Here is a 21,583-nt window from a genome sequence, read left to right as displayed (position 1 = left end):
TAAAACCCAATGAGTGAATTATAATCTAATGGATTCTTTCTATAGAGAGTTTTAGCCAAACCTACAGACCTGAATTGTGGGACTCTCAAGGGTTAACGATTTCCAGGATTGGAGAAAACGACAGGAAAAAATAATAAACAGGGAAGTTAGTACAGGGAAGTAAACCCGGGCGGCACGAGGGTCGCGCTAGAGCCGGGTTGGTGCAGGATCAGGAGAGCATCAATATGCACTTTGAAAATAAGTTTGTTGAGTGTTGTAGTTCAATGAATGTCCCAAATCCAGTAGAGAGGAATACCAACAGAGCAGTAGGTAAATAAGGTACAATAGTCAAAGATGGCGCTGGTAGAAATAGAAGAAAAACACAGTTGGTTATCTGAAACACACACTTCCCAAACGAAGCTTGGAGCAACTGAAGAGTTCCGAGTAACTGCTGACGAATGAGTTGCAAAGACAGCAGGAGCAGGGAAGGACAATCCGAGTAACGTTCTGTGTCAAATACCAGAAGATCACGACAATGATAAGGGCGTAGAGAAGGCAGTCCAGGGGCAGTCCGGGTCGATACCGTAGCGGTCTAAAAAGTGCCAATGGAATAGGAGACGTAACAATCCAAACGTTCGGGCAAGGGTCGGAACCAGGAGATCAAGTTGGGATTTCGTGACCAGATTTCACGAAGGAAAACGGACGTAACCGCAAATAGTAAGAAACACTAATTAGCAGCAACAAGCCAGCTGGAAGACGGTAGTTTTAAACCCGTAAGGGGGGCGTGCCTTGTTGTACGTCCTTCACGTTCGAGACGTGTCAGCTGACACGGGTTCCGCCGTAGCTTGTACAGATGCCATGGCAACCTGTATCTGCTCCACAAAGGAGCCTGTGAATGGGACGTACGCCCCAGGGAAGTTTTTCTCTGCCGAAGTGTAACAGTGTTTCTGGATCATTAGGCCTTCACTCCTCCCTGCTTCTAGGCAGAATTTTCGTTTTGATCCTTTCCCCCATAGACACCCTTTCTTTTTGCTTGTTTTGAACCGTAACCTGACTTTTTCGAGGTCAGTAAAGCCTTCTGCTTTACTTCCCGCACCTGTGCTGCACATTGTTATGGGGAAACTGACTAGTCCCTAAAACGGTCAGTACTGAGAGACTAGGTCTCTTTATGAATTCTTGTATAGTTGGTATTAGGGAGGAGCCATTCCTTGAAGAAGAGGGTCTTTAATGAAATTGTGGTCTGTGACCGCTGCCGGTCACTATAGCTCTCCAGTAGCTAAGTCTCAGTGTCTTCAGGGGGTGGCTGCAACCTCATCTTAGCCTGCCAGTTCATTCCTCCATGGTCCAGGACTTTGCTGTCCTTTCCCCTCCAGCTGACAGTCAGGACCCTCCCTGTTGCTGCTGCTCCAAGGACTCTAATCTGCAGGCCCCTGCCGGGAATGGCTGCAACTTCTTTTCTTCACTGGGATCTTTTATTGGAATCCCACTACTCGCATCTGCTCAGTACTGGTTCCATTATTCTGTGACTGTGGGGGGTACATGTGGTTAGGTTCACACCCAGAAGATCAATCTTAACAGGCTCTTAAACTGATGTCACTGCTCACCTCTGCATTAGCTGGTCCTAGAGAATGGTGAGTGAAACTCTTTCACTGGTCGTCCGCTTGAAGGTCCTTTTAGCCCTGTGGACGTCATCTTTGTGTCCTCCTTGCTTGTGGAGACTTGATGTCCTAGGTGCTTCTACTTTTTACCATAGGCCAATTTATTCCTATGGGACACAGGCAGTTTTTGTACAGCTCTCTGATGAGGTATCTATAATAATTGACTTTAATGGGGGGGAATAACAGACCTGACAAGAAAGGGAAGCCAAATCTCCCTTAAGTGTAAGTAATGTGGACCGAACAACAGGGCTTCATCTTACAGTGAAGTACAGTTAGGATACTGTGGGCCTCATTCCAAGTTTGGTGGTATTATTGTGGCAAATCTGCTGAAACACCACCAAATGGATTTACTGTTACCACCACTTGGTCCGACGGCATTACCGCCGGATTACAAGTGGTGGTTGGTGGTGTTAGTACCCATTTATTGGAGTCCATAGGACAGCACAGGGATTTCAGCAGAATTACCACCAGCTGTTTATTTGGGTGGTAAGGCAGAGGAATTACCTCCAGAGTTCAGCTGGAGGTTTTTCCTCCGCCTTACCTCCAAACCCATAATTGGATGGTGTTAGGCAAGATTTGGTGCAGTACCCTTTGGGTGTACTACAACAACCTTGACCTCCTAGCAATAGGAACCCAACCTTTGGTATAAGTCTGTGCTACACAGGTTGGTAGTGTGGCTGAGCAGCCAGGCTTATCTCAAGAGGGGTCAGTGTGAGCAGTAGGGTGGTTGCACAGAGATTCACAGTGACACATATCCAAATAAACTCTTACACACAAGGTTTCTTGATTTACTTTACTTTATTTTACTTTATATATTTGTAACGCGCCGCAGCTCGCAAGCATCAGGGCACGACAAAAACACGAAGGGAGAAGAGATCACAGGACTACATAAAACAGAGAAGAGATGGACTCAATAAGAGTCCAAAGCTGAGTATGTAACAGATTACTGAAAGAGTAATGTTTTCAGCTGTTTTCTAAAGGAAAGGTAGTTACTTTCCAGCCTAAGATTGCCCAGAAGCTCATTCCAGAGAGCAATTGCCTTGGTGGGAAAAACCCTCCCAAGTCCAGTGGCTTTTACTCTGGTGTGGCCGGATTTGAGTAGCCCTTGTTTAGCTGATCTTAAACTTCGGCTTGGTTCGTACCAATTGAATTCCTTTTTGAGATATAATGGAGCCGTGCCGTATAGGCAGCGGTGGACCAACGTCAAAGATTTGAATTTAATGCGGTCCTCTATGGCAAGCCAATGAAGGCCAATTCTGTCTTGGGTAATATGGTCACGCTTGGGTTTTCCGTTGATGGTTCTGACGGCGTTATTTTGGATTATTTGGCATTGTTTAATGCAGTTATTGCTGGACCCAAGCATCAATGCAAGTCGGGACAGAATAGTGGCTCTGGCGATGGTGGCGCTATTTTTGGCATTAAGCTATGGCCTAATGCGGCATAGTAGTCTCTGATAGTACTGGCAGTTTCTTTTAAGGTATGAGACCTGTGCCTCCGATCCCAGAGAGGATTGCAGGTACATGCCGAGTGTTTTGACTTCGTTTGTGACTGTGATGTTGGAGTCTTTAATGTTAAATGTAGAATAGGCAGGGCCTAGATTAGATAGGGCTTTTGTGGATCCAAATGTCATGAGTTCTGTTTTCGAACCATTCAAGCACATCCAGTGAGCCTTCATCCAACTCTCTATGGTGTTATAGATGGCTGACAGTCTTTTATTGTCTATAGCATGGTCTCCACAACGTTCTATGATCAATTGTGTGTCACAAGTATTACTTTATTTCACAGTCAGTTTGAATAAGCCTTCTTCAGAAGGGGCAATAATATAAGTAACACACAAATACACTCTAAAATACACACTTTTAGTTTTCTCTAAATCAGCAAGTACCCATTTGGGATGGCACACAGACACTTCCTACATCCTCAGGTGACTTAAAATGCTAGGGTGCTGGGGACATTAATATATCACTGGTACATTTAGATCAATACTGGGATGTGTGCCAAAGTAAAGAGGTTTTTAGAATAAGACAAGAGATCACACACATATTCTTAAGCTGGTAAGTACTTTTGAACCCCCAATGCAAAGTAAATTATCCCTTTCCTGGAAGGAAGGTAACAACACACAATCGGAGGAGAGAAGAGTCATTCAAGGAGCCAGGCCAGCCAATGTCAGTTGGGCAAAAGTCTAGGCGAGCTGAAGCACTTCTTGCAGGTAAGTAAAAGTCTTGCACAATGTTTTAGAAGTCTTTGTAGAAAAAGTAGAATCAATGTAGGGCCACAATCTGGGAGTCTTGTGAGAGATAGAAGATGCAAGCAACTCTACAGGAGCAACCAAGACAAGTCTCAGCTGAGAACAAGTAAGGCTACAAGAGGTAAGTTCTCTTAGACTGTATAGTACCTTTGGTTAGAAGAAATGGTTCCAGCTGGCTTCTGTTCCTGTGTGGCTCTGCAGATCCTTTTGTTCCTGTCCCTCAGTTGTGGGGACAAGAGGGAGGACTTCTGGGGACTCCAGCAACACAACGGGACGGTCAGCGACAGCAAAGGGCAAAACTTCAATTCAGTGGCACTTCACCGTTTCAGCTCCTCGCGTCTGACAGCAAATAGCAACACTGCGGTTCTCGGTTACCACTTCAGATTTCCTTGCTTTTAGGGTCCAGCCCTCTGTTGAGGTGGCTCAGGCTTGATCAGTCCTGCTTCAGGGAAGTCCGGAGGATCTTCCTGGCGCTCGGGTCCGACTTAAAAGCGATCCATTCGATTTGGTGTTCCTTCTTCTATACTTCGGTTGCAGCAGCATTGACAGTACAGCCTGCTTCGAGAGAATGCCAAATGAGTTCACTTTGAAGTTGATTGGTCCCACCAACTCAAGGGGAGAAGTCATCCTTCCAGGGCTTCTCTAGTCAAGACGAATTCAGAGCTTCAGCACAGCAGCATGGCTTCACCGGCCCAACCAACGGTCCAGGAGTTGCAGCAGGTGTCTCTTCCAAGTTCTTTGGATTCCTTCGTCCAATGGTCGACTCTGCCTTCCAAGCCAAAAAGCCTTGCCTTTTATGCAGGTTTCTCCCATTAATTGCAGCCTAGCTGTCAGTCACACAGCAGGGTGGCTGTCCTTGCCGGACAGCCAGCTGGCCAATCACCTTTGGGTGCATTCCTGTAACCAAGGGGATTAAGCACAGGGAGTTTTGGGCACCTCTGTCACTTCCTGCCTTTGGCAGACATACTGGAGCCAGAGACGGGCTTCACTCGTGAATCCCGCCAAAGACACAACGAACAAAGGGACCAGACCTGGTTTGGCTTGCAGAGTAAATCTGAAGAAGGACCTTTCCAACAAGAAATGGTGAAAAAAGAAGACCGGGGCCATTTTGACAAAAGGGGCACCCATGGCTGCTAACGCAGCCCTCGGTAAAAACTCCCAATGGCAGTAAAAAGTAAACCACTGCCACCAGCCATTAATTGTGGCAAGGCTAACATAAAAATGTTACATGAGAAACTAGACAAAGGGGATACTAAGTAACCCCTCCAGCACCCTATGGTAAGATAGTGTGTGCTAGGTCTAGAAAGTTCCAAATGTAAGTAAAGTCAATTTCACTTCACTGCTCTTGGAAACAGTAGTTTATTCAAGAGAAGGTATTTAAACCTTGGGGAAATATGCAAGATTTCCCTGTGTCACTGCACGGAAGGTGCTATGTGTCACAATGTAAAAAGACCATGCCTATGGAGTTTGTCAGACTACATAACCAAAAGAAACAGAGTTTAAATCACAGTAAAAATGCATGAGAGAGTGGGACAAATTTCTCACTCAAGTCCTAGAGTCCAGCAAAAGTGCTGAGGTTTCTAAGGTAGAGAGGAATTAGCACATTTCTGAGAATTCTCCCGAACAGATGGTACGGTAATGCGGCGGTAACCACCATTTTAGGCCACACAGCTGAACACATAATGAAGCCCTTTGTATCGTTATAACTTTTGATATTATGGCTTTTTGATTACTTTGACAATGTGCCTAAGACAAGGTGGTGGCAGCTGTGATAGTTTTATTATTTTTGTGCTTTCTTGTGCACATTTGCATCTACTGCAAATGGCTACTAAAGGTGGCTAGTACCCTAAGATGGCCATGCCAAAAGATTCTTAGCTTGTTTTTTTTTCTCCATATTGTTCTTTGGTCTTCTTCCTGCTTCCCAGGTCAATAAATGCCTTTTTTGGAAATCCCTTTCCCGTGGAAAGTTGTGGCTTTTGCAGGCAATGGGGCTTTGTATGTGGGAGCCAGAAGAAGGGGCTAGGACGGTGCATATCCTCTGGTGCCTGAAAGTCTGTCGCTGGGCAGATGTGATGGCCACTGGTTGTCTCTGATTGAATAACCCCTGACTGTTTGAATGGTGTGGATCCTTACCATTGGTGGGCTTGGAATTGCTCCCAGCCTGAATCTTGAATAAAAGGAAGACTCCTACAACTGTTCATCAGATCACTTTTGGAGACAATACTTCTACAAAGAAGAGCAACCTGCTGAGGAGCCGGAGACAACCTCTACAAAGAAGAGCAACCTGCGGAGGACCCAAAGACAACCTCTACAAAGAAGAGCAACCTGCTGATGACCCAAAGACAACCTCTGAAGTTCACCAGCATCGATTTTAGTGGTGTTCCTCTGAAGCCATGTCTCCTGTGTCCTGATCTCAAGAAAGCCTTTGTTGGTGCTTCTACCATTTGGACTGGTGGGAACAACCAGTCTCAACCCCTTTTCGAGTATTCGTGCCTGCTGAGCCTTCGCAAGTGTCCCCGGACTGACCACTCTCCTGGCTACCTCACTGTAGCCATCATCATTCAGAGCATTGGAACTTTACAGATCTCGAGCCTGTCCCACTAGTCACCTACTCTTGCATTGTCAGCTGTCTCATTGAAAGGGAAGCTGTGCTGGGGCTGCTCCTGTGTTTGCTGCTGTACCATTGCTTGTCGCCGCCTGACCGTGGTCACCTTCATTGGAGCTTGTCTTCTTTGTGTCCCTGAGGTGTCCGGTGGCCGGCTATCCCACAGAGTCTTCACTTGTCTAGAACTGATTCATGTGTACTGCGACCGAACAAAATGAAATCCCGTGGAACAAAGTACTCTTCTGTGTAGACGACCCTGGCGGTAGAAACAAGAACAGAAGAACAAGCCTGGGGTCTGGAGCCTCCAACTGTGGTATCCAGAGAAATCTGAGCCGGGTAGTAAGTCTTAATGCCTGTTGCTTTCTCCCGTTTTGGTGTTGGAACATGAGTTGGGGCTAGGAGTCCTTCCCAAGGTCAATCCCAGTGTGTTGGATTGAGTTGAGAACTTACCTGAATTTACTTGAACTTGTATCTAACTTTGGAACACTTATGTTTCATAACTACTGGCACTGCTAATGTTTATATAAACTTACCTGAAGAAGTATATGCTTTGAACTGGTGTGTTTTGGGCACAATGTTTCAAACAATCTTATGGTTGGACTTTATAACATTGAGGGAAGATGTTGGTGTCGATTCTAAAGAGTTCTGTCCATTCTATGCATCTGACTGCTCACCTGTGTTGCACAGGTAATTGATTCATATGCGGTTCTATTTCTCCTAAGGGTGGATGAATATGTATGTTTTATACGTTTTTCTGTTCAATATTTACCTGTGATTTTTAGCTGTTTAGTGTGTAAACTAAAGGCCTAATACATAATTATATTTTATATACTTACTGTCTACTTAAATTATTGGTGTTGCTCTGTGCGGACTCTTTGCAGCCCTAGACCATTCTCACACCCTTCCTGAGACTAATCCTTGTTGCTCAGCTACCTACCTTGATTGGGTTTGGCTAACCTCCCAGTGTTTTTCCTGTTCAACATAATAGGGTGGCCTCCCAAAATCCTCCCACCAGTGGCAGATTTTGGAAATCCATCTTAACATTAGCATGTTAAACAGGAACATCTGTAGCAGCCTACAGGCATCCCTCTCCGCCAATCACAATACAAGAATGCACAAAAAAACGAGCAGGGGCAAAGTAATGCTATTGGAAGATTATTGAAGCCTCTATTGGTTGATGGGTCTACATGCAGACCTTCTGTTGCTCCAAATGCTGACCCAGGAGGGCTGAAACAGGAATCCCCGAGGCTGGGGTGTGTGCTTGGACCAGGTCCCAGATCTCAAAAGGGTGTTGGCACTGCAATATCAATAGTTACTGAAGATTCTGGCCCAAGGCAGGAGGGGACGCGCAGCTTTATTCACAAGGCCTAAATGTGTCACTGGTCTTTGTGGAGCCACACAGCTTGGCGTACATTGTGCACCCTAGGCCCAGACACTGTCTTTAGAGGGTAATGGTCTTCTCATGAGATGCCCAATTTGAGATGTATATGTTGAGGGCTTTTTCTTCTGTTCAGATGATTAATGTGCAATTCATGATAGGGGGCATCCTCCTCCTTACATGGCAGAATCTGCCATCTTTCATCTCTGAGAAACAAAGCACCCCCAACCCCTGAATTAGTCATTAAGAGATGGGATTGCTCTGAGCAGTATTTTAGTGGGGGCGACCTTTGGTACAGGCCTCCAAAGCCTTGTCGGGCCTCAGATGCTTTATCTATTAGGTTGGTTCCTGGGTTCAAATGTGGGATGTGATCAGTGTCGTGATAGTGTCACTTTCTCAGCGATGGATGTTGTTTGAGACAATGTTTTTCCGGTGCTTCTTCTTTCTTTCTTTTCTTTCTTTCTTTCTTTCTTTCTTTCTTTCTTTCTTTCTTTCTTTCTTTCTTTCTTTCTTTCTTTCTTTCTTTCTTTCTTTCTTTCTTTCTTTCTTTCTTTCTTTCTTTCTTTCTTTCTTTCTTTCTTTCTTTCTTTCTTTCTTTCTTTCTTTCTTTCTTTCTTTCTTTCTTTCTTTCTCACATTCTGAACAGTGCCGTCTCTTTCCTTTTAGGGACTGGAAGGTGAAGATGAGGGTGCTATCAGCATGCTCTCGGACAACACAGCCAAGCTGACCTCTGCCGTTAGGTAGGTGACTTTGGCCATCATTCTTTCTCTGCATGTGGTCAGCAGCATGATGTTAGTTTCTCTGTGCTGCCCGGATATATAGAATATGTTTGTCTGTGTAATTATACATTGAGTAATGGGTGGAGGCCATATAAAGATGTGGCATTAGCCGCGGTGTGAATGTTTCTGTGGATGCCTGAATGGGGATGTATAGCTGTATCAACATCCTCTGTGTTTGCCTGTGAAGGTGCTCACAGAAGTTGGTTTGTGGCAGCCAGCCTGGAAAAGGTGGCTGCCAAGTGATTTTGAATGGTGCATGAGAGTTTGATTGAATATTGGGGTCACTATCTACCCTCTGCTTTGGCATAAAAGCGGATACTCTGCACCAAGAACTGTGACTCTGTAGCGGGAGCCAAAGTAACGCTCTTCCAAAGTGAAGACCACCAGTGACCTGTTCTGCTACACTTTATTATTTTTAGGGTAGACCCAGCTTCGGCAAACAGATTGCTTTACAAGTCATAGGGGGAAGGACACATTGAGGGAATGAGAGAGAATGTGAAGGGGGAGCTTTCAACAGCGGAGGGTGAGGGCAGGCAAGGAATCAACAAGAAATTAGGGGACAAACTAGGGGGGAGCAGATCACCCAATCTCGGGTTAGATCGGGAGTGTTTGTGGACCCATGTGTTGGAGAGAAGCCATTCCTCGAAAAGGAGGGTCTTTAATGAAACCGAGGCCTGTGACCCCTGCCAGTCACTATAGCTCTGAAGTAGCTAAGTCTCAGTTTCTTAGTCTGGGTTTCTTCAGGGGGTGGCTCCCATCTCATCTGTTCTTGCTGGTGGATTCCTCCGCTGTTCAGGAATTTGTTTACTGTCCTTTCCCCTCCAGCTGACAGTCTGGACCCTCCCTGCTGCTGCTCCAAGGACTCTACCCTCCATGCCCCTACCCTGACAGGCTGCAACTTCCTTTCCTCACTGGGATCTTTAGTTGAGGATCCTACTACTCACATAGTACTGGTTCCATTATTCTGTGACTGTGGGGCACACGTTACTTAGGTTCACATCCAGAAGACCAACCTTAACTGGCTCTTATAGCGATGTCACTGCTCACCTCTGCCTTCTCCTGTCCTGGAGAGTGATGAGTGAAACTCTTTGACTGGACTACAGCTGGAAGGTCCTTTCATACCTTTGGAGATCATACGCAATAGAGACACCAAATGTCTCTACCACACTTCAGAGGGTGATGTGTTAAGGGAAAAATAAACAAAGAATGTTTACTACGGAGAACAAAGTTCTCCTGCACCAATTGTCAGTATTAACTTTATTCGGCCGTAGGGACATCAAAGTACAAACAAATACATAACACATGACACATATACATTTATGATTAACAGTCCAACTTCCGGCCCTTGAAGAAACAATATCTGCGGTAATAACATCCCCCGTGCCAGGTCTGGACACAAACCTTCCATAAGGGACCATTCAGTTGACTATCAGTGCCGCTAAAACAAATAAGCTTAGCAAGTTAAGTGAAGCAAAAATGCTTAACCTTCCTCCGGGAAGTCAAGAAAGGTTCAAGACAGTAGCAAAAATCCTGGGTGCTCAATTGATGTTTATGGAGGGAAAGCAGAAAAAAGAAAAAACATTCCTAATCTTACTTTATAATCCTCCTTTATGCTCCTCTGTACCACCCGTGACCTCATCCGAACAAGCCACAATGCCTTGAACTGACTGCTTCCTTTTATACCCCCGACCCCACTTTCTCGTTTATTGGTTCCTTGGGACAAACTCTGGCTTCCTTTTTCCCAGGGGCCGGGTTACAGGCGTCGAAAGCCTTTAATCAGCTTTAAGCACCACTCACTTTCAGTACACGGGCCCGTCTGCGTTTAGTAACAACTACCCACTAAACCACTAAAGGTATAGTCAATTTAACAGTTCATATCTTTTTTTTTTAACCATTTTATTTATTATTTTAGAATGAAAATACAAAGAACAGAACGACAACATATTCATAACATCATGAATTTACATCTAGATTGTAAAATACACAAATCCGCTAACAATCATGCAGTACCGTTCCTAAATTTATGAAATTAAAAACTCAATAACAAATACAAATCTCCATTTCACAACCAATTTTTAGATATTTGACTTACAATAGATAACACAGCATCAATAGGCACAACAGACTGCATATAATAATTACATTATCACCCTAACTAATATATACAGAAGATAATACACGTGGTTATTGGCTTTTAACTGTACAATTCATTAAAAGATCCCCAAATTCGAGAATAATGCCCATCTCTCCCTTGTTTTAATAACATATCTTTCTCATAGTTTGATAAGTTTCGAACATCTAACAGCCACTCAGCTACATTTGGTTTTTTCCTCGACTTCCAAACTTTTAGTATTTGCTTTGCCGCCATTACCAAAACCCTATCAATCCAATCTGTTCTTACTCTGGCCTTATCTCCTCTTTCCCTGTTCCACAAAAAAATCGTCGAGTAGAAGGTACGTGGGAGAGGCTCTCCCACCACTTTATCTAATCTATGTAAAACTTAATTCCAAAAGGTGGATACTCTAGAACATACCCACAGCTTATTCTTTAAGGTGCCCCCACCACAACCGCAACCCCAACAGGTATCGGCATCCAAAAGTCCCAACCTGGCCATTCTTGAAGGTGTCCAATACAGCCTGCAAACAATCCTTTGTCTAACATACCTGAGCCCCAGGTCCATTTTTGTCTGCACCCCTATACGAAGCAGATACTCCCATTCCTCCACAGGAATATCTATGCCAAGATCCTCCATCCAAGCCCGACGAAGATTATCCCATGCCTCCACTTGTGAGCTCTCCATTGGCATTAGTTTCATGTATTAGTTTCATGTATGTGGACACTGCACACGGGATAGAGTGAATGATCTCACATACTGAGGGTCTTTCTCTTAGTGTCACCCAACATTCCTTTCCATCAAGAGTATTTAAAACCCTATAACGCCCTCATTCCCTACCCCCAATTCCAAAGGACTCTGTGTCGATCAAAGGGAATCATTTGACCATTTTCCCATACGTCACGTATTTTAAGTATGCCCTTTTTGATCCAACTCTGCTACCATAACGTTTTATTTGCTGTTTGCTGTATTTGCTGTTTGCATCCCTATGTTATGCCACAAAGATGCGTCGTGATGTATCCAGCTGTTTTCCCTTCTACTTATCACATTTTCCATCGCCTCCTGTAATTGTACACATAGTAGGTAGCTTTACTGCACAATTTGGCATTTTGGACATTGAGTACATATCACTCAGAGCATAAGGCAAGAATTATGCATTTTCAATGACATACCAGTTAATTATTCACTTCAGAAAGATAAAATGTTGATTTTTTTTTTTAAGGACAAACCCAGTGCAGTAATTCATTAGGTTGGGGTACCCAAATCCCACTTCCTTCACAGAACGTGTTAAAATATTTTTGAGAGAAACCCCTGAAAAAACATATCAATAGTAAGGATGACCTTCTTTGTAAACTTCAGGAGTATAGACTGTATGATGTAGAGCACCTTTGGTAGAAGTACCATTTTTATGATATTAACTTTAGCCCATAGCCCTAGCTTCAATTGACCCCATTTTAAAATGTCTTCTAATTTTCTCTAATATTTTTGAAACATTGTATTCTACCATCCTTTTCAAGTCCCGGACCATGTAAACACCCAAATACTTCATTGTACCCACTTCCCATTGACAATTCCAGGAACCCATAACATTCCTGGGTTGTCCAACATCTAGAGGGAAGACCCCCGTTTTCCCCCAATTTATCTTGTGGCCGGATAATAGTCACACTTCTCTAAACATACATTTAAGTTTTTCACATCCTTCTGTTGGGTTTGTCAAGATAATAGTCATGTCATCTGCGTAACAAGATTTTCACTTTGCTATCCCCAAATTTAAGACCGTGAAGACTCTGCTCCTGTTTTATGTATGCAATGAGCGGTTCCAATGCTAAGTTAAACAGATATGGTGATAATGGGCATCCTTGTCTAGTACGTCTAGATATTAGAAATGGAGAAGACATAACACAATTTACCCAGACCGTTGCACTGATTGATGAGTTCAGTGTTCTAATAACTCTTATAAATTTGTCTCCAAATCCCATTTTTTAAGAGTGTGATACAGAAAAGCCCAATTGACTCTATCGAAGGCCTTTTCTGCATCCATAAAAATTAATAAATTATCTTGGATCTTTTCCTTTGGTAGTCCCAGTATGTCTATTAGTGTTCTAATATGGTCATACCCATATCTGCCTCTCATAAAGCCGACCTGAGAGCTACTGATTTTCACCAATGCATGTATCAAGTCGATTAGTCATTATCCTTGTAAATAACTTAAGGTCAACATTCAATCATGAAACCGGCTGGGAGTTTTAACATTTTTTGCAGTCTTGGCCTGGATTTGGAAGTACAACAATACAAGCCTCTTTCATTGTGGGACAAACTACCCCATCGCTCATGAACCCATTATACAGAGTGCACCAGAACGGTGCCAGCACCCCACTCAATGCCTGCTAAAACTCAACCGGGAGGCCATCCAAGCCTGGTGTTTTTACCTTTGAGTTGTTTAATAGCTGATAGTAATTCCTCCTCCGTAATGGGGCTGTCAACAATCGCAGATTGGTTATCATTTAACCTTGGTAAGTTAATTTTATTGAAAAATGGGTCCATACCCTCAGACGTTGGAAATAGATCTTCCTTATACAAAGATTCGTAACATTTCCTGAAGCTCTCGTATATATCCCCTTTCTTAGTTTTATATTCTCCACTTTCCCCTTCTATTTTTTAGACAAAAGAACTCTCTCTTAGACCACATAGCCTATTTTCTAACAAAACAGTTCATATCTTGAACGAGTGGAGCGTCTTGATTGCTGATTGGAGGTGTGCAGCGTCCCTCAGTCATACTGCTTGTAGCAGATTGTTTCCAGCTCTCTCTCCGGTGCACTGCAGGCTCTGGTCTTTACCGCTACAACTCCTAGGAAAAAAGAGAGACGCCACTAGCCAGTGTTGTACACAGCAGGTATGGGGCAAGAAAAAATGATACTTTGGTTATTTAACTAGGCACAGGTCGAAGAGACAGAGACTGGGTCCCATCCCAACTCTGACACCAAGTCTTTGGGACAGGACTAGCTATGACAAGTCCCCTGGTAGGCATCATGCCCAAGGTTGAGTATGGAGATGAGAAAGCCATGGTTCCACCCCTGGGCAAGGACTTGGACAAGACCGGTCTGAAGGTGAAAGTACCTGAAGGGACATATGAGCAGATTGCGCCCAAATCAGGATTGGCCCATAAACACTTGTTGGAGGTGGAAGTGGAGTCATTGAACATGATTGCAGAGGGGAGGTAAAGGTAGTTCACTTTAACCTGGGGATTCTCACCTAGGTCATTCAGCCCGACCAGCCCATAGCCCAGATGGTGTGTGAGAAGATCTTAGTGCCATAGATCGAAAAAAGGGTGGAAGATCTTGATGACACTGAACAAACCAAAGCCGGAACAGAGAGGAGACTCCCGCCCCATAGGAGGTTAAGGCCTTGCATCAGCAGCGTTTGCAGCGGCTCAGAAAATGGATCCTCTTTTTAGAACAGGCTTACTTAAGTCTCTGAAGCTGAGAGCCAAACTCTGAAGACCTCCCATTTCATTGATGGGAAGTGGCTTCTGTACCTAGTGGATATGAATCCAAGGGCGAAAGGTAGCCATTACCAGCTCTTGGTCCAGAAGCGATTCCAGAAGGCGGTGATGATTTCTAGCCCGCTCCACATGACCACAACGCACTTGGGCCCAGAATAACATTCTTACCCGATTCTACTGTCCCAGCATTTATGCCCAATTCAAATAGTTCATCTCAGTATGCCCGATAGGCCAGAAAGCCTCACAGGATGACGTACCTGGGTCCGCCTTTCAACCATTTTCGATCATCGGAACCTCTTTTTCTAGCATTAGCCTGGGCCATATGTCATCAGAGAGGTTATGTCTTCCGCTTGCGTGTAAAGTTCTGCTGGCCAATGGAACGAAACCATCTAAACTCTATCATGTCAATAAGCTGAAAGCCTGGCAGTAAAATGGCAACCCACAACCCCTGGCACTCTGTGAAAATAATACCAGAGAAACAATGTTACCCACTCATGTTCATGGGTTCACCATTCCTCCAGGCCTCCCCAGATCCCAGCACAAGGAACTGGCAAAGTTACTATGGAAGTATCCTGATGTGTTCTCCCAAAAAGGAGGGGTACAAGGCATGGTGTGCAAGAGCCAAACACCACCCAGAAGAGTGATTGGACTAAAACTATACGGGCTACCTGAGGCCAGGAAGAAAATCATCAAAGAAACACTGAGGAAGAGGCTGAACCGGTGCGTAATGGAAAGATCCTTCAGTGAGTGCTCCTCTCTGATTTTTCTAGTGCCAAAGTGACAATAACTGGCGGCTTAGTATCGACTTTCGAAGTTTGATGCATACCCAATGGAGCTGTATAGATGAATTTGTGAAGACTGTGTGGGATGCCACATTCATTTGCGCACTGGCCAAAATGTTCTTGGCAGGTGCCCCTGGCTAAAGATGCCAAATGGAAGACTTCTTTTTCAGTACTCAAAAGCACTTTCAATTCACTGTTCTTCCATTTGGCCTCCATGGGGAACCCACTTCGTTCGTACGGTTGATGGACTACATCTTAACTCCCTTTTGGAGCTTCACTGGCGCTTATCTATACAAAATTGTTGTCTATGGCAAGACTTGGGGTGGATCACCAGAGACATCTGACGGCAACCTGCAATCAACTAATAAAAGCCCACCTCATGGCCAATTCAGCAAAATGTCACCTGGCCCAGTCATTCGAGAAGTACCTCGGATTCCAGGTGGGAAATGTATTGGTGCTATCTCGGCACAATAAGGTGGAAGTGGTTCACAGTGTTCCACGGCTCCTAACCATGAAAGACATTCAGGCTTTTTTTTTTTTTTGGATGGTTGGTTACTCCCAAATGTTCATCCCCAATTTTTTTGGGTGAGGCCTGACCCTGTCAAAATGCACACATGATAATTAAACATAGTGATAGAGGGTAGATTCCCAAAAATGAGTCAGTGTATACAGTTCTTCACTGGGGGGCCCCCTGATTAGAAGTGCAGCTTCCACTGCAAAGAAGCCTAGCTAGGGCCAGAGGGGGACCCAATCAAGAGATCCAGTGGTTGGTTGAAGAATCAGAAGCCCCTAGGGAAAATCCAGAAGAGCAGGAGTAAGTCCCTGGGAAATGTGTTTGAGACTCACTTCCAAAGAATCCCTTCCCTGGACTAGAGGGTCCCCTGAGGGTGAGCATCAGGAATAATTACCCAGTTCTGGACCGCAGAGGTAATTACTCGCAGTGGAAGTTTCTGCGAAAACTACTCCAGTGCAGGAAAACAACCCAAGTAAGTAAAGGCTTCTTTGTTCCAGACTATTTACAGGATTCGGTGCCCAGGAGCTTGTACACTGAGCCCACAATGAACCCCATGACCAAGGAAAAGAACAAGCGGCTTTAATAAGGCTTGATCCAGTGCACGTGGGGAGGGAGCAGGAGTATTCAGAAAGGCCAGACTGGACCTCCAATGGCAGAAAACCCAAACCAGTCTATGCCCAATCCACTACACAAAACCAGTATGGTCAGCTAAGCATTAAAAGCAGCCGGAAAGCCCCTTTAGAAGACCTTATTCCAAATTGCAGAACAAAGTAGTATGAGGGAGAGGAACGGAGCAGGCAGGACTTAAAGAATGAATGCAAAAGGGTCTGGTCAGAGGCCAGCCCACCAATCACTAGAGAGAGCTGGGGATAATGGTTGGTCAGTAGGACTGCCGTTCCGTCTCGATCACCCTCACAGGAAGCGAGAGGGAGGGCCAAGGGCCTTACACTGGTCTAAACCAGTTTAAACCAATGTGGAGGCTGCCATGCGGGCTCACAAAGAGCACACATAGTCAGAATGGCCTGGTTTGCCTACTTGCTGGTGGCCCTAATGAAAGGGGGCCCTAGCATATGAAATGGCCGAGAGCAGGATTACAAAAACTCATTGGGTGGGCCCCAGAGTCTACCAAAAAAGGTACATTCGGCCACCGATGCGGTAAAGTGGCTTGCCCCCCTGGTGGAGACCAACCAAGTGAAAGTGCAGCTGCCACCAACCTAATCCTTTAAACCAATGTGGGGTGATCTAATCAACCTAGGGAAAATATTGGGTGTCTAAGGGGCACCCCTGGGACTGGGCGCCTTAGGGGCGACCCAATAACATATAGCTTAAGTTGGGCGAAAAGGGTTGCAATAGCAGAGTGGCATCGGGTGAAGTCCCCTGGCCACCAAAAATAAGCCTGCAATAAAAAAGGGGAGAAAAAAAAAGATGTCGAGGGGCCCTAAAAAGTGGAACCAGTATCCCCAAAAATGAATTCTCTCTTTAGCACACAACCCAACATGGACCAACGGTGTGGTTGTTCTCTCTGAGGGCTGTGAGCCTCCCTAAATCTCAAGGTGAACGTGTGAATATTTCATGATTGTGTTTTTCTGCATTCTAAAAACCTAGTGTTGCTTTGCTTACCTGTGAATATTTTGCAGTCCTCTTTTGCAAAACATTATTATGAAGGATATATTTTTAGAGGTGTATTGTGTGGCTTTTCTTTTTGTGTGTTTATCAGCAGTGTTTAGTATACCTTCTGGCAGTGTGCCTTTCTGGCTCAGCCCTTCCATCACTTGTAGAGTCAGGAACTCGAAGTAAACGCCCTGTAAAGCAAGTCGATGGATCTATCCAGGCCCTAGAGTTCAGGCCATGGAGTGTGGGGTAGCGCAGCCCTCTGTTGTGGTGCCAGTGGATCACGGCACCTCTGCTGTGGCTCTTGGCTATATTACGTGGTATGCATCCTCGCCCATGAACGTGAAGAAAAGGCTGTTGTCTGCTTCCCTGATTTCCTAATTCAGGGCTTCTTTGGTGTGTGATCCAGGCTGGCAGTGGTCGAGGCTTTGGCAGAATGTTACGGTATGCCCCTGCAGAGCTACACTGTGGGTTACCCCCACCCTCCCACCCTCCATTTCTTTCGTTGTAGTGCTGCTGCAGACACAAGTGTGGAATGGAGACTGTTCGCTGTCTTGTCATAGCTCACTGGAAAGGGGAAGTTAGCATTTTAAAGCCCCTCAATTCTTGCACCGCGTAAACCTCTTTTTTTACAACTTAACAGTGCTCACTAATCTGTGTTGTGATTGATTTGCTGACATGACAATAACGTATTCAAAATGTAGGTGTGCTTGCACTTTTTATTCATCTTACGCTTAAGAACTAGGCGCAAGCTTGCGTGAAACAGCAATTTCTGTGGAGTGGAAATGATGGGGCAGTGTAGGCAGGTGTCTGGGTATCTCACGTCAGGTATGAAGTCATCGGCCGGTCCTGGCACCCTCAGGGCCACTGTGCATGGACACTGGAGAAGTTGCTGGAAGTCCTGTGTCACATCACATCCCGGGGTCACATTCTCTGTATTGTGTCCAATTTTGCTTGGCAGTCTCTCTGGGAGTTCCCAGACAGCACTGCATTGGAGCACTGATGGCTGGGGCTGCACCCAGATCACTTGTGGCTTGTCGGTGGCCTGGCCGCTCCTAGTTGTATGAACTCGCCCAGATGCTCTTGTGATTAGTTGGTGGTTCTTTCCCCACCCTACAGAAACTCCAGCTGGTGTGTGGGTCCATTTGCTCTCTCTCTGATCTCTTCTTATGATTCGGAAGTCCGTCTTTAGCTTTGTTCGTCACGTGATGACTTGCTCGTCATTTCAAGCCTCTCCAAAGTGCCTGTAATTTGTTGGTGGTTCTACTCACGATCTTCCTGAATTCTCAATGATTTCTTCGTTTTTTCAGCTCTCTGCCCGAACTCCTAGAGAAGAAGCGACTCATTGATCTTCATACGAACGTTGCTACAGCTGTGCTGGAACACATCAAGGTGGGCAGAGGTTTCTGTAAGGGCTGTATGGATCTTCCAAGAGGGTAATTAAAGGTTTCACACTTGGCTGTCCCCCATTACCAGGTTTAGTTAGGGTCTGTGGAGGGTCATATATGCACCATATCAAAATGAGTTTCTGTTTGGGGTTACAGCCAAAGAAATTGGGGCTGCAAAATGGTATTTATAACTTGCAGTTTCAGAGTCAGAAGGGCTTTTAGATAGAAACATTTAGCTATCTCAGAGCTTGGATTTCTAGAGACATCTCACTAGGAGTCACAAAAGGCAATAATGGTGCGTGTGGCACGTGGTCACTTCCGTCACTGCCCATCTGACTTGGTTAAAAGAATTGAGAGGCTCATAGATGCAGACCTAGATGCCTGTGCTGGAGTTGGGGTAGCTTACTCTTTTGGGGCACTATGGTTTGCTCCTAGGAGGACCTTGCCGATACCAGCCGCTAGTTCATGGCACATAGTTGTATGGTGCACCTCAGGGTTCGGGGTGTGGCCTGGGCGGGCAGGTGATGTCTGCAGGAAGTTCCAGGATGTGAGATCAGTTTGAGTTGCATGTACTGGAGATGAGGACGTTTCCTCCTGAATTAAACCAGGAATGAATCTACATGTGACCAGTGTACCCAGATAAGCCCCACTGGTTCCCATTCAATGCCATATTGATGAGGAGGACCTGCCATGATTTAAGAACAATCTGAACATGACCAATCTACCCAGATATAAACCTCTAGGCTTTCCTTGCATACCCATATTAATGATGATGAGCAGCAATGGTATTTACAGAATCTGCATGTAGTCTACTGAGCTATAAACCCCACTGATTTCCCTAGAATCCCATATTGATGAGGAGGACTGGTCATGTTCATTTTAATGGCTACTCAGGGGGAAAGCCACAATGTCACTGCTGCAGTGAATAAATGCATGCCGTTTGATGAGTGTGTGTGGGACTCGCTTGGGATAGGGTGGGTCCTGCATATCCCCCAGAAACGTATAGAATAGTCTTTGCATGAAAGATTAGCTTTGGGCGCAGCCTTTGATGCTCCTGCCCATTTCTTTTCTTTTCCCCCCACCTAGTGTCCTCCTCAAGGGATTTCTTTAAACACTAGCAGCCAGAAGATCGTAGTATGCCTTCAGCCTGGCCCGGCACTCCCTTCCCTGGGTTAGGTATAGATATGCCTGTGGGCCGGGGGCAGTTTGGAGATTAAAGCACATTACTTGAGGCAGTTCTGTCATGTAGCTGGAATTATTGTCTTTTTGCTACTTTTCTCCCATAGCCTTTTATGGGACATGCTTTCTTTTTGCTGTGTTGTTTTATTTATTTTTTACATTTGTAAAGCGCTCTAAACCAAGGGTCATCAAGGCGATGGTTACAGTAAAGTATACAGCAAGGAACAAACATAGTCCAATCTCCAATGAATGTCCGGCACGTGGTAGGAGAGAGCTTAATTGGCTGCAGTAGTGAGGTGTTGGCAGAGGATCTTGTGGTCTACCAGATCAAACGCTGCCGAAAGGTCTAGGAGAAGGCGTGCCGTTTTCCTGTTTTTTAGATCTCGTCGAGCTGGTTTTTTAGGTTGAACAAAGCTGATTCCGTACCCTGACTCGGACGCAAGCTGGATTGGTGGGTTCCTTGGATGCAGTTGGCCGCCAAGTAATGTTGGATTTGGATGTAGGCTGCTCGATCTAAGATCTTTAAGAGGAAGGGGACTGTGGTGATGGGTCAGTAGTTTGTGAGTACAGTGGGGTCTAGGGTTGATTTTTAAGCAGTGGGAGATCCCAAGCTTCCTTGAGGCTGGTGGGAACCAGGCATGAGGAGGAAGCAGCATTAATGAACGCTGTGATAAACAGTGTCGGTGCTTCCGAGCAGTCCGTTAGGACATTTTTTCTAAAGTCCTACCAAGACTAAAACCATATCTGAGGTAGTACATAAGCTCCACTCTTAGCATAAGGCTGTACCACCTGAGCATGTGGGTAGCATGGGCAGAGCAGCCAGGCTTACCTTAGGAGGGATAGAGGGCTGCAGCTTGATACAAAGAAATTGTAGTATACAAATGGTTCAAAGAAACACTGAAACACTACGTATTCTAAAACATAAAGGGTTTATTTAAATACAAGTAGGCCAATATAAATCTTGGGGAAGTAAGTGCTATAACATATATGAACACAATTATAAAAACCAACTCAATACTCATGGGATTCAACCCAAAGTATAACCGTATTGAGAATACAATCAGTAGTTCAAGGTAAGTCAAACCAACAACACATTCAGAATGACAGCCAGCTATTCATGGGGAGTACAACCAGGTTATATATACTTTTAGAATACAATCAGTAATTCAAGGGTAGTAAACCCTGGTAGTCATGCAGTGACACTCAGTTACAGAAATCACTTAATAAACCAACTCAGTTGAAAGTATTCACCTTGCAATTTTACTTTTTAGAACTCTGTTCAGAGCTAGTAAAACAAGGTTTTAGTTACTTACCTGCAACTGTTGTTTTCCAGCATGGGTCTGGCATGGATTCACATGCTCATGAATATTCCCTGTCGTCAGGCTGGGAATCCTCCCGTAAAAGAAAAAACTGTTTCCCTTACACTTAAGAACTGTATTCCTCTAAACCAATCGCTGTCCTCTCAGTCATGCTCTCCCCATCCAATGACAGTCCTTTGCCTAAGTCCCTCCTCTGGCAGCCAACTTCAGATTTGGTAAGCACATAAAGTGGCAGTATGACCAAGAACAGCCGCAGAGGGGTCGGAGGGGAGGCTTTGCATGTGAATCCATGCCAGACCCATGCTGGAGAACAATAGTTACAGGTAAGTAACTTAAACCTTCTCCAGCATGGGGTCTGGCATGGATTCACATGCTCATGAATAACAAATACATAGCAGTACAACATTGCATAACCACGGGAGGTGGCAAGGCTCAACGGAAGCAATTCACTCTTACCTCTGTAACAGGGTCAACTCAAGCGAACAGGTTGCCTAGCACTGCCTGGCCGACTCTGGATTCTTCCCTGGA

General features: G+C 45.0%; 1 protein-coding gene across 2 annotated transcripts in view; it reads left to right on the top strand.

The window, feature by feature from the left end:
* SCFD1 (sec1 family domain containing 1) overlaps positions 1-21,583 on the top strand; it is a 1,005,810-nt gene that overhangs the window by 301,752 nt on the left and 682,475 nt on the right. For both annotated transcript variants that reach the window (XM_069638499.1, XM_069638500.1), the window contains exons 13-14: positions 8,535-8,608; positions 18,480-18,561. In XM_069638499.1, coding sequence (XP_069494600.1) covers positions 8,535-8,608; positions 18,480-18,561 — 156 coding nt within the window. The remainder of the gene's footprint in view (positions 1-8,534; positions 8,609-18,479; positions 18,562-21,583) is intronic.

The sequence above is a fragment of the Ambystoma mexicanum genome, chromosome 14 (assembly GCF_040938575.1).
Source record: "Ambystoma mexicanum isolate Mex_15411 chromosome 14, UKY_AmexF1_1, whole genome shotgun sequence".
Taxonomy (NCBI): domain Eukaryota; kingdom Metazoa; phylum Chordata; class Amphibia; order Caudata; family Ambystomatidae; genus Ambystoma; species Ambystoma mexicanum.
Note: the sequence above shows the minus strand (reverse complement) of the source record. Positions and strands in the feature narration are given on the sequence as shown.